General features: G+C 37.3%; 1 protein-coding gene across 1 annotated transcript in view; it reads right to left on the reverse strand.

Annotated features, from left to right (window-relative positions):
• The window catches only part of LOC137986840 (membrane-bound transcription factor site-1 protease-like), a 38,955-nt gene that overhangs the window by 23,764 nt on the left and 958 nt on the right, over positions 1-14,233 (reverse strand). The window contains exons 2-10 of the mRNA XM_068833675.1: positions 11,498-11,646; positions 8,558-8,663; positions 6,805-6,895; positions 6,271-6,298; positions 5,491-5,565; positions 4,866-4,914; positions 3,510-3,620; positions 3,064-3,173; positions 2,662-2,778 (exon numbers count right to left, since the gene is read on the reverse strand). Coding sequence (XP_068689776.1) covers positions 2,662-2,778; positions 3,064-3,173; positions 3,510-3,620; positions 4,866-4,914; positions 5,491-5,565; positions 6,271-6,298; positions 6,805-6,895; positions 8,558-8,663; positions 11,498-11,646 — 836 coding nt within the window. The remainder of the gene's footprint in view (positions 1-2,661; positions 2,779-3,063; positions 3,174-3,509; positions 3,621-4,865; positions 4,915-5,490; positions 5,566-6,270; positions 6,299-6,804; positions 6,896-8,557; positions 8,664-11,497; positions 11,647-14,233) is intronic.

Raw genomic sequence — 14,233 nt, forward strand, 5'->3', positions numbered from 1 at the left:
CGCTTGCAGCAATGCATTAGCATGACTTTGCAAACCGTTAGCGGTGCCTGTAAAAGCGTTAGCATACCGTTAGGTAACGTTAGCTTCCATTACCCGTCCGTTAGTTAGCCGTTAGTTTTGTCCGTTTAACGTTAAAACGTTAATGTACGTTTTCCCGTGTGAGGTCACATATTTTAAATAAAGTATGCACCTACAGCCTACCTAGCTACACTGTACATGTACCTACAAGTACAAATTAACGTGTACAGTGTAGCTCAGTATTAAGGAATCTAAGCTACATGTAACATATGTGACCGTCCACGGGAAAACCAACAAAAAGGTGATGACACGGGCACGCTATTTTAGCACGCTAGACAAAAGAAATTTTCTTTAACACGGGAGTGCCGTGTCGTAATGCACGCCTCATTAAAATTTTCTTGTGTCTGATACGACAAGTTGTAAACAATAGAGCGTGTTATACCAAACAAAAGAGCGTGTCAGCAAAAGTAAAATCGAGCACCGCGTAAAAAGACACGGAGTGAGTGAAATTGCACGACAGCTGCGCCAAAACGCTCGCTAAAAAACCAAGTATATAAACACGCTACTCCCAAAGCCGAGTGAGGGCCGACTTACCTGCGGAAATAGCTGAAAATCCCGCAGAATACAGTATTGTGAAAAAGTAATGCAAACGTATTTCGCCGGAACGTATTTTCGATGGAAGCGAGTTTTCAACGAAAAGTCATGATAATTCTCAAGGCCTACGCGAATTTTCGAACGAAAATTCCCTCGGAACGAAAATTGAAAATCGCTCTGTTCGATAAATGACCTCAAAGAATTGAGCGAAATTTCGCTCTTTATTTGCTGTTCTCGAGCATTCCCACGTATTTTCTGGACAAAAATTTGCCAAGTTCGAATTTGCCACGATGCTTCTTTTCTGCCTTCATTTCACAATGTGTAAGCTCTACAACAAACTCTTGTTCGTGAAGCAATCGCAGTTTTTGTTGTGTGAGGCAATCTTTTTTTTTTTTCGTTGGAAATAGCCGATTTAAGTATCGGATCACTGAATCTATTTTCGATACGACTTCATTTACGCTAACCTTAACGCGTTTATTTACGCGTACATACGCTTGTTCAGCGATGTTGTTGATGGTGGCGGCCGCCGATTCGTGTCACAAAAATTCGCTGCTTCAAATTTTGTTATCTCGAATTTTCGTTTGGTTACCTCGAAAATTCGCTACTTCGAATTTCGCTATCCCGAATTTTCGAGAAAGATCGTGAATTTTTCGCTTCAAACCCAACGAAAAATCGTTCAAAAATTCGATGACTTTTCGTGGAAAATTCGCGAGAACAAAGGACGAATTTCGACGAATTTCGTTTGCATTACTTTTGCAATTTTACGGTGCCTGTTTTGGCACGCATCTGACACGCAACACGCCACGCTAAACAAAAGGTTTGGAGTGTCTCAGTGTGCACAACAAAAGCCACCGTGACATCTATTGTGCTACTCATTAAATATGCGCATATGGCGTGTTGTATGTCACGCTCAGCGTGCCGTGTCATGCACGCGTGCCCGTGTCATCACCTTTTTGTTGGTTTTCCCGTGGATGGTCACATATTGCAAGGTCATAAAATCAACACAAATACACGTACATGTATGCACAGTGCAGTGTACTGGGTTTTTTTCCCAGGGTATTCAAACTGAGACACCACAGAAAAAACCCATCTCTTCAATATCACTTTATTTAAAGGGAACCTCCACTAAAACAGGAATATATCTTTAAAATAGTTAACATAATGCTCTCAATCAAAATTGTTCGAACGTTTTCCAATGGAATCGTTTGTATCCGAAATAAATGAATTTCAAAAACACTTGTTTTGGTTTTTAAATTTCCCGGGCGCGGCCATCTTGAATAATTGTGACGTGTCATGGTTGCCCTCTTGTTTTAAAACAAAAGCTCTTTGTGCAAATACAAGAGAGCAACCATAACACATCACAATTATTCAAGATGGCGGCGCCCAGGAAATTTGAAAACCAAAACAAGCGTTTTTGAAATTCATTTATTTCGGATACAAACGATTCCATTAGAAAACGTTTGAACAATTTTGATTGTAAACGTTATGTTAAATATTTCGAAGTTGTATTCTTGTTTTAGTGGAGGTTTCCTTTAAAAAAAAAAAAAAAAACAGGCATTAAGACAGGTTTCCCTTTCCCCCCGTTTTTCTCTACAATTACTTTTTCAGTGAAGGCCATGATTGCCGCATAGTTTAAAAAAAAAAAACTACGGAATTTATAAGCACATGAACAAAATTTAATGGTTACACGTCGGTATAATTTGTATCTAGGCGATCATAGGATTTTGAGTGCAATTTGACGTTATAAATACACTGTAAGCACAAGTACATTTTTTCAAAGACGCACAATTAGCGGCGCTTAGCAGCGACAATTATTATTACAAAATTCGGGCAAGTGCAATTTGTAGTCTTTGAAAAAGTTTACAAGTGCCTTTTTATTCCAAATTGCATGATAAAAATAATGATTGTAAACTTATTAATAATAATTATACATAAAAATGTTCAAGATGGTTAAGCAGAAGCTACGCAGGCATACATGTATCATGCAAAAATTGCGCCATGAATATTTAGAGCCATCAAGGACATAAGCACAATAATCAGTGTTCAAACCTTGTCAACAAAAGGTTGATCCATGAAGTCTGGGCCTCCAATACTCAAATTCAAGACATTCACTTTTTTCAGGATAGCATAGTTAAAGGCGTCAAGAAACCATGAAGTGTATGACACCTGTCAACAGGTACAGCAAAAATATCAATGACCCATGGTACTGTACATGTACATCCATACAGACAAACGTTGATCACCTGGTACATTTGTACATGATTGTAACTTCAAGTGGCAATTTTAACACGTTTCCCTTTGTGAGCGAGACTTCAATGCAGATTATTTATTACTCTAACACCAGATGATTTTATTTGTCAATGGGGGCTGTTTTAGGGATGAATGAGTTAATGTTGGATTTAATTAAATAATTATTTCTTAATCAAACCTGCAATGGCATGTTACACGTACCTGGCTGTTGGTAAACACTCTGAAGATGTGAAGTTCTGCATCAGGAGCAAATCCCAAACATTCACGTGAACTAGCAACCACACCAGCCACAAATGTACCATGACCAAGCCCTGCAACAAAAATAACAAGCAGAAATTCTGCGTTACTGCTACAAACATTCAAAAGATCATACCATGTCAAAAGAGAGAGTGCACTAAGTGTCCTTACTTTGGTTTCTTAAATCTTCAATTCCATTATAATAATTTAATCTTTTCATCCACTTTTGAGCAGACGTTATCATTTAGGTGTTAGACTAAAGTGTTTATCATTCAAGGGTGTAATAAGGCAACAGCAAAGTATTTACCTTGATTAGACAGACATTATGACTGTACACATGTACATGTATGCTGTAATATGAAGGAGCACTCTTAACAAGGGATGCCCAACATGGTATACAGTGTACTCACCATCATCAAGTGTTTTTTCCTCTGTCCAGTTAGTTCTGTCCATAACCTTTCTAAAATGTGGGTGATTCTTTGGCAAACCAGTGTCAAAAATGGCAACCTTGACTCCGTCACCTTTAATAAAAATTTAACAACTACTGTTAATTCCTAAAAGATCTTACATGTACAAGTATGTGTAAACATAAAAATCAGTTAATTTTGCATAGTTTCAGAGTGCTACGAACAAAACATGCAATGCCTATACATGACTGTATATGCTGATGTCCGATCTCACCCATAGATCACTTGTTTGCAAAGCGCATTTGAATATAAATTTATTATTAATAGAAAATGCGCTATATAAATTCATTACCATTACCATTACAATTACTGTACAAATTCATATCCATTTCTATGAGCCTCACCATTACAATGAAGGTCACCCGGCAAAGCATGCAGGGGACATAGCACAACACTAACAACACAGTGCTGTACTTTTTGTAAACAAAGTCATAATAGTAATGAATCAACAAGTACATGATGTATATTATATACATGTAGGACAAACACTGAGCCAGTACAGTTTTATCACCCTTACATGTACCTAAGACAAGGAGGAAGTCTTAGCCGCACAGACATGATCAAGAACGGGGGTTACTGTTCATTGTTGACACCAAAACAGACATGTAATAATTCTACCCATTTTGCAATTTCTTAAGACTGTGCATGATGGTTCCACCAAATTAAAATTTTAATGTATCTGAATCATGAGACTTTTGGAGATTATAAATTTGTGCATGGGCATTAGTAGGAGAGACCACAATTGCGCATTCATTTCTTCAGCTTTTCTTTTCGAGTAATATGAGGATGTTTTACATGTACTGTACATTCAACATGATTGAACATCATTTTTATGAACCAGGGTTGTAAGTTAAGATGGGACCGTCTAGTGTTTTCTGTCCTGTATCCAAGAAGATGTGAAAGTCTAACAATTTTGCTGATGTGATTACAAAGGCAACACATACTTTCTCTTCGATTACAATGTAAGTACATTGTAGGTGGGAAAGGCATGTGCTTCTAATGGGGTTGAAGGGCCTTCTCCTCTAGAAATTTTCTACATTTGGGCCTCTTAATGTAGCATGCAATTCTTGTATTTCAAAGCAAGCTTCTTTTGATTTTTTTGATGAATGCACATTCTGGCCCCCATTTATCATGTTACATATATACCACTGTACAAGTCATGTACACTAGTAAGCAGTAATTTAAAATTCTAGTGATTTAACCAGTAGACTTTATGGGCTGCTCTCTCTTATTGAAGACTCTGGTTATTTAAGGACCCTTGTGTGCAGATACTATTGAAAAGTACAACTGTACATGTACCTGTGTGGCCCATACTCCATAAGACATCAGCCTGTAACACATGGACAATCTGTAACAACAGGAGCATTTCAAAAAAACGTCAATGGTGCCAATAATGTGGCTTTTGTACTTCTCTAATCATTGTGCAACAATTGAAAATGTACAATGTATGTACTACATTTGCATGTACTGATGCAACACATTACTAGTAATTTTAACTTTGAACAAACTGATCTGTGATCTGCGTTACCGTCATCGTGTAAATAAGGTTGAACAGAATGGTTTATCAGTAATGATTTTGAAATCGTCACAAGGCTCTCAGATTTTTCCCAAGTATTCCTGAGAACTTTACATGTATGTCTAATATTTAATATAATAAATCTCTCCAACTGAAACTTCACCACCTCTATAACAATAACACTTTTTAAACAAGCCATAGACAATTAAAAATTTGCTGTTCTTACAGTTTAATGATGGTACAAAATAGTTCCAATTTCATCTCAGTGTCAAAGAAGTGCTACTGGTTACCAGCCTTGCAGAGTGTATTTTATAATTATGTGCATTTTAAACAAATACAAAAATGGCCTGTACATTATAGTACAGTACAATTGGGTGCAAGTCTAGTTAAGTTTCAAAAAGGGTTAACCTGTCTTGGTACAGATCTTAATATCCGCCGCCCTGGGCTGTGACGCAGCTGAGATTGTATTAACAGGTTGTGACTCTAAAAGAAAAAAGTAGTCAAAAGATTGAATTACTTTTATTTCGCTACTTAATTAAGGCTTGAAAACTAGATTGTCAATGCTCAGTTTTCGTTCCATTTTATGCTTTTGGACGTAAAGTGAAGAAAAAGTTGGTTTAACAGGGATCAAAATTTAAAAAAAAAACAGTCACAATTTTTCAACAAGATACGAAAATTTATTCACAAGTTCGCGCCATAATTATTGTGTTTCCAGTAGCTGACTCCTGGGAGTGAGACCTTTACTCTTACTCTTTCTAATGCCAGACAATGATAATCGTCAACTGGGGGTCATCCTGGGTTGCCCGAAGAGTGAACGAATGGGTTAAGAAAACCAAGTATGAACCTGTGATACAATAATTACACCTACGGTATGTGTAAAGAAACCAGTGAAAATGTCAAATGATCAAGGGAATGGGCATGGTAAGCATAACACCACAGTAAAATTATGCTACAATTTTGCCCAATATTTTCAGATTGAAATAATTCACAAGGAGAAACAATTTTTTTTATAAATGACTTCAATAATTATTACATGTATAGCAAAACTAGTGGCAAATGCTTCAACCCTTTAGTTTGTTGCAACTCCTCAAGAAATTTTAGTTGAAAATGCAACTGTATTGGTTGCAATTTCGACCTCTGAAAGCCATCAAAGAATTTTGTAACCACACCATGATCTGCAGTACTCACTAATGCTAAACTTGATCTTGTTGTTCTCCTACAAGCAAACCGTATTATTAGTGTACAATGTATTACAACATGATTGAACAATTCAGAATTCAATATACATGTAGTACTTAGTTAACACAATCATAAGTAACACATGGCTTAATGTAATTTAGACAAAGTTAACTTAAGGTGATTCCCCTGTTTTGCAATGCGCAACCCTACAGCCCATAATTCTTATGTCATTGGCGCACGCAGTAGCCTGGGAACATTGTACCATGGAAAACAAACACTGTGTTTTATTTCATTTTTATTATCTTGACATGATACAACAGTGTGCAAAGTTTGATCGGAAATCTACGACACGTTCTATTTCTACACTGTAGGGAATCACCTTAAAATCCAGACAATGCTACAGTAGTCAGCGGCCACTTTCCGGATTGGCTAAGGGGTGGACCTGTAATCTTTGCAGGAGCTCCTTGTGGTGGAACTCGATTTTGCTTGCTGGCTTTTACCTATGATAACCTAGAAACTAAGGAGTGGGTTGCTCTCACTAACCTCGCACTCCACTTTTGCGACCAACATCCAACATCCTGTTCAGCACAATCAGCATCAGAATCAGTCTTTGTATTGGCTTGGCTTTCTTTCACTTGGAGTAAAATTTATTTCATTTTTATCGTTATACTGTACATGTAGCTTCTTCATTGTCACTTGTACCACAGTTTTTAGGGGTTAGGGTTACAATGCTAGGTAGTTACAAAAAAAAATTAATTTAAGAATGAGAGCATATCGATCACACAAAGCTTCATAATTGTGTGAATTTGAACATGTACAATGTATTCATAGTTGAAACATGTCAAATGACTGGACAAATGATTGATCAAAGATCATTGTACATCTGTAAAATCAATTGCAATAGATGCTTATCATGACCAAAAAATTTTAATTTCCCATTTTGAGAAAATAAAATTAGCCATCATCTCTTAAATGTGCAGGAACACAAGCAAAATAATGATTATGCTTGCTTCCCCTCAGAAGAATCTGCACAGGTGGTATCATTGAATATAAAATGCCCTGTAAAGATTCTTCCATGAGACAGTAAGAGGTCATGGAATCGTCAGCGATAAATCACCAAGACTATTATAATACGTACTTGTATTACAAGTTTACATGTACATTGTACTTAACTCAAATGCCTCAAAAAGTACCGTAAACGTCCATGTATAAGCCGCATCCGTAGATAAGCCGCACCCCGAATTTAGAAGCGCAGATTTTGGAAAAAAATGTAATACAATAAAGTTTGAAGTTCCAGTAACTTTCTTTTGCTATAAACCAACAAGAACAAACAATCAAGGTTTCACCATAAAGTTGAAATTCCTTCGATTGAAACAAAACGAACGAGTGCTTAGTAGCCAAGCTTTAAATGTGGGGAGGAGTCTGGGCCAGGGCCTGGGTATCATGACCACGTCAAAAAAGATGTTTGGAAATGCGCAATAGGCGAAAAATTTCATGCAGAACAGGAGCTCGATAATGCAGACGCCAAATTTGCCGAGAAGGTGGTCAAGGACAACGAAACAGAGGGCCATTTACCTCGCGAGTACTTGCGAATTTTGTGGTATTTTATCGCATGTGGCGCGGAAAGATATGCGTGGAAGTGACTGGGCGAAGACGTCACTGCAAACAGCTGTGCGGAGGAATGGAGATTCCTTGTAGGTTGGTGTTTACTTGTTCGAGTAAAGCGAAAATTAATCGCTTGAAAGAACTCTTGCAGAGCAAGATTCGCTGATAAACACTCGAAGACACAAACGGCTCCTTTAGGAGCCACCACTCATTAAAAAGTCAATGAACAACAGCAACATGCTCTCAGTTTCTTTTATGTTTCTTTACTTTAAAACTCCAAACACAGATGTATCCATGGATAAGCCGCACCTGTCATTTATGGCTTCAATTTTGTGAAAAAAAGTGCGGCTTATACATGGACGTTTACGGTAAAAGGAGCTTTACTTTCAATTGGTGAATTGACCTTATGTAATAAAGGTTTACATGCATTGAATGCTCAGTTGTTGTCACTTAAGCAGAGCTCTGTCTCTTGATAGAGACTGTACATTTGCCTTAATAATTGTTAAGACTCTCACCAAAAAATTAATGATGTAAGACTAGCTATTAAGGAGATTATGGTATGTTCAAATTAACCCTTTGACATCCAAACCGGCCTAAACCGGCCAGACTTAGTATTTTACTCTGTCTAACGCCAGACGATTTTACTCGTCAATGGGGAACCCCTGGAAGTCAATGGGTTAATGAATTTTACCTTGCACACTCCTGAGAAATCTTTCTACCCTTTTCTGTGGGGTAACACTTCGAACTTTGGGATGCCTTTTTAAGGCCTCTACTCCAAATCCACTGTCTCCTTTTAACTGAAAGATAGAGTAAGTTACACTTCACTTGTTATACAGTACATGTACAGTGTTCTCACCAGGATTTTGCATCTTGAGGTCGAGGGTCGTTATGGAATTCAAATGTATTGGTAGATGGTATTGGTAGACAGCTTAACAACGTTATCTTTGACCACAGTCTCATCATTACTGAAAGTAATAATTTTAATAACACACTGTACTTTACTTTATATACATAATTGCTGTAGAATGACAATATGTGAATAAAATGAATACAAAACAATTTAAGCTGTTAAATTTTGATGTGTGAGTGTCCAAGCTCCAAAAATGAAGCCTCGTCATATTTAAGCCATACGTATTTTGTTTTCCATGATTGCTGGAACATTCTTTGCGTCGGTTTCTCGGCTTCTACTGGTGTTCCTGTTTCTTTGACGTTATCAGGTTCTTCATTTAACTGCAATTTTGGCTGCTTCGCTTTACTACAGAAAAACGAATCCAGACTTCCTTGTTTTTTTTCTGTTTTCCATAAATAAACGCACAAATGAAATATTCATAAACAAATATGGCGGACAATTCAAGCACGTGTATTCTCAAATGCAACAACGCTGCTCATTGGCTTATGTGTTCACACGCCCAGCCAATCATAATGCCTGTTATAGGAATCATTGATCGCTTGTTGCTCGATCGAACCTCGAGTACGACTGATTTTTAGACATTAGATTTTCTTTTTGCATCAGTTAAGAATTTTTTTTAGCTTTTGTTTTTCTTCTTTGCGCCCTGATGGCCCTTTTATATCATCTTAGTGCGTCATTTGTTTTAAAACTGCGGGAATCCCACAATGGCGTGGCCTGGTGAGAACAATGCATGTACATTGTATTTGCTAATCCATTCCCTCCAGCGAGCAAGAATTGTAAATTTTACTGCCTAATGCCAGACAAGTTTAGTCATCAATGGGGGCCTGTTCAGAGATGAACTGGGTTAACAACATCTAGGGCCACTCAAAAAACCATGTGCCCTTTAATCAAACCTTTCAGTCCTGAGGTAAGGTAAGCGCTTTCCAAGCCAAGTGGCCCAACATGCTGGAGCTTATCCCCGGTTTCCTTAGCATGAAGCGACAAGGAGTATTTCTACTCCCCACTGGATGGGATGCTAGTCCATCGCAGTGTTACCCCTAGCCTTGAATTCGCCGGTACCCATTTATACACCTGGGTGGAGAGAGGCACAGTGGGAGTAAAGTGTCTTGCCCAAGAACTCAACACAATGTCCCCAGCCAGGACCCGAACCCAGACCACTCGATCGGGAGTCGAGCACACTAACCATGAGGCCACTGCGCCTCCCACTTCAGTCTTAGTGGGACTACGTACAGTGCAGCTCGGAGATAAGCAAACCAAAATATACGCAAAAAAACCCCGCATACGCAAAACGTGTAAACGCATCAAAAAAAACGCGGATGCGCATCAACACATATGCAAAAAGGCTCATTAGTATTTACATGGCATCTGACAGGATGCAGCGATGCGGATCCGCATAATTCACTGAAATCCGCATCTTCCGCATAATTCCGATATTTTTCGCAAAAAACAGAAGAAATACCTGATATTAGTGATAATGCAGCTCCTTAGCATCCTCAAAAATATAAAAGCCGAAGAAATTGACTGTTTTGAAATGCTTATTTTCCTGAACATTGAAGAAAACACACCATTTCGTTCGCAAGATGAAAGTTCGTAAGAAAGATCATAAGCAGTTTCCGCGCATTTTTTCGCCAATGAGCCTGGACACTAGTTTTTGTTCCTACAATGCATTCCATTGGATGAGAAACAGTTACTTCAGCAAATGACGTGACTGATAAGAAACTAAGTCAATGATCGAGGGAATGGATCGCGCTCCAAAGGTATTACAATTTTGCTCCAGTATGTCCAAATTGAAACAAAATTCATGACGAGAAACAAAATAATTTTTTATCGCTTTATTTATTTCACCAAAAGTTGCGGCAAAATCCCAACTGCTAACCCTTTTATTTCAACGTTGAAAGCTGGTCGCAAATTGGTGACTCCTCCGATCCATGTATTTTAATCACAAAGGGCAAAAATTCAGTCACAAATGCGATTATATTGGTTGCGATTTCGATTACAGATTTACCGTAAGCATGTAGATACATTAGACGGGCCCAATTATTAGTTTTATAACTTGTTTAAATTTCCGCATAATCAACGCATGTTTCCACATAATATGGCCAAAAATTTCTGCGTAATCTTTAATTTTTTTTCGCATCCTATCAGAAGCCATGTATATATAATTACATTTGTACATTTGGTGAATATATATAAAAAAGAGAAAGGGCTGGCTACCTACATGTAGAATAACTACAAAGTTAAAAAGATAGGTGGCCAGTTTCATCCATATAATACAAATTTAGGTCGGCATACACACATAACAAACAAAGACAACACAAACCACAAAATATACAGTACAATGTATATTAAAGGGATAATTACCTCAAATTATAAATAAGAGAATTTAAGAGCAAAAAAGAAATTATACCTAAGTAGCAATATGATCATCACAATTATTGGAAAACAGTTTTACAAATCTAATACATGAAAATATGCGAGGACAAAAAATTAATATGATACACGTACATGTATCCTTCAAAATATTGAAAACAGATAAAGATAATGATTGCTAATTAAATAAAATTAATAATGCTTACAAAATCTCTCAATAAAGTCTTCAAGAGCCCACTATTTGCAACTAAATGCACATCACAATTAAAATTCTTTTGCTGAATTTTTCACAAACAAAGTTCATTATCAATTACAAGTACAGATGTATATCAATAGCTGTTTTGACTTCACCTTTACTAGAGAAAAGTCACTTGGATAGTCACTTGCAGGATTATGCCGCGGAACAATTTTCCAAGAATCTACAGCTGATCCAAGGGCGTCTGTGACAAAACCACTCCTAGCAGATGTAGTGTAGTATCCATTGAAGACAACTATGTATTCTGCAAAAAGTTAATCAAAGAAAAGTTTGGAAGAAAAAAACAGCAATGTGATTCAGTCATGGATATAACTGCAATTGCTGGACTGCAAGAAACATGGTCAATGCGAATATTAAATGTCATTAACCCTGTTTCAGAATTGTGACAAAAGTGAATGGCTTTCTAGGGTATTAATTTTGGCTCTTTTCAATGATAACAGAGCTCCAAATTTCTCAGTTTGAGAGGACTGGTTTTTTGAGAGGACAATTTTTTCCTGGCCCAACAAGAAGCACTGCTGTCAAATCCAATAATTGATTTCACCAGCCAACCAGATCAGGATACCTAATTGACTCTGATGAGAGGATATCAATGTTACGTGATGACAGAGAAGACAACAACGAGAAAAGCAAAGTTTAAATTCATCAGCAAGGTGAGCTTGCGGTTAGATGCCTGAGAGGTTCATACTGGATGCTACAGACAAGATGACAACAAGGGGCAGACATGGTTAGCCTTCCACATTCCACTGCCTGGTACCTGTCAATGGGAGAGGTTGGCAAGAGCAAAATTGGCACGCCAAAAAAGACCAGCACACTACTGTACATGTACATGTAGCTTAAAGACCCACAATGACTTCCAATGTTGAGCATGTGAGCCCCTCCCCAATAGCCTTAGTATCTGATACTGCCCACCAGCAATACCTCAATTTTAACTTTACCTTAATTTCATTTAGAAACATTAAACAAAACAAATACATGCATATGCTGCATTGCACTTTTTTTTTGGTAAATTTATTTGCTATTCGGAGTAAAAGGTACGCATGTGTAAATTAAAATGACACTGAATTTGAAGTTACAGATAATGCACATTTAAGATTTGGAATGACTTAGAACAATATTATTGCTTTCCACTATATGATACCAATAATGTCAAGTATTTCAGAATGACTTTCTCGTGGGGGTTGTTTGATTTTTTATCTGTACTCAACCCAACGAAGGGTGGCAACAATCCTAAGCTTCCATTTTAAATTATTACAGGTACATGTACCTTCCATTGAAAAATAAAATGTAAAGGATTCATATTGTTATGTTCATGGAAATGGAATTATACACAGCGCATACACTGTACATTGGTATCACATCAGTTTCACAGTGGTTTTCATTTATAACAATATTATTCCCTGACAGATAGACCACCAAACACTGGAGGTCTGCTCCCTACTCTTCACAAGCAGTGTGCGAGTTTTTAACATCCCAAAGTGTTGATTAACAGGAAGGATTGTGAGACAGGGCCGATGGTTTATAGTAGTCCTTATGTGGAAAGAGTTTAACCGTTTGCAGATGGAATTAAAGAAGCAGCACTTTCTCCTCAGTTGTTCTTTAGACCCTGAGAGTAAGTGACCCAAAAGGGATTTTGAACAATCCACTGGGAATCAGTACTTTATAATTTATTTACTTACCGTTTATAGGGGAGCTGAAGGCGAAAAAATAAGCACTTTTTATTTACACTTTAGACCATGCACACTAATGTTTTCAACTTTTTTTTTTTGGCATATCCGTCGTTTTTCCACCCCCAAAAAATGTTCTTATAATTCCAATTTTGGGCCATCAGCATTGCGCCTCAGAATGCAGGAGTCAGTGGTCATTTTTGCAGCTTATGACATATGATGGGGAAGACATGCGAGAGCACCACCTATAGAAGCAGTGTTTTCGACTGATGCTTGCCTTGAATATCCACCGCAGCACTTGTTTCTTTTGATTATGAAATCGCTGTTCCCCATATCATACGTCACAGCAGGGTGCCAATTCAGTTTTTGAGCCCGCACTAAAAAGGCAGAAAGAGCAGGAAAAGCCCAACTTCAAACTTAATTTTCTCGCAAAAAACAGAAAACAAGAAGAAATAACCACACACACTTCACTTTACTTAGTTACATTGTATGTTAGGCTTTCCAAAAACAATGTTGGAAAAATTGCTGATTTTGGCCTTTAGTTCTCCTTTAAGTCCTAAATTCCATACTGAATATTAAGGACTGCATTAAATAGGCCTTTTGCAACAATTAATTGGTCACGTGATCTCTTTTTCACAAACACGATTCTGCTGAGTATATGAAATTTTTTTCCAGAAATAAAAAGAGCACAAATAAACCTAAGTATATCATTTAAACTAGTGTTTTTAAAGTTGAAAGATGTTATAAGGATTTGTATGGGAAAAGGACGCTTTGCCCGCCAGTCGCACTTCAATGATTTTCATACAAAATCCTTATATTTTCCCAAGTTTTCAAACCGCTTTTAAATTTTTTCTTCGCAGATTGACAGTCTGAAAATTTCCACCCTTGCACATTTATTCTCACTCATTTGACCCTTCATAAGAGTAGGAATCTTAACTCTGTTTTTAGTACTCAATTATGGAAAATTCCACGGGAGGACAAAAGCTTTTCATTCATAAACAAAAGTATGGAATTCTCGAGTGTTTAATGATCATAAAATATTATACTCAAACACGGCCTTTCCATTAATTTTCTGGAATTTATAAAGCAAAAGCTTCATGTTCACCAATTATGAGTCATGAAACCAATAATTACTGTTGCAAAAGGCCTATTGAAGGCTTGAAGAGA

Source organism: Montipora foliosa, chromosome 1 (genome assembly GCF_036669935.1).
Source record: "Montipora foliosa isolate CH-2021 chromosome 1, ASM3666993v2, whole genome shotgun sequence".
In the NCBI taxonomy this organism is placed as follows: domain Eukaryota; kingdom Metazoa; phylum Cnidaria; class Anthozoa; order Scleractinia; family Acroporidae; genus Montipora; species Montipora foliosa.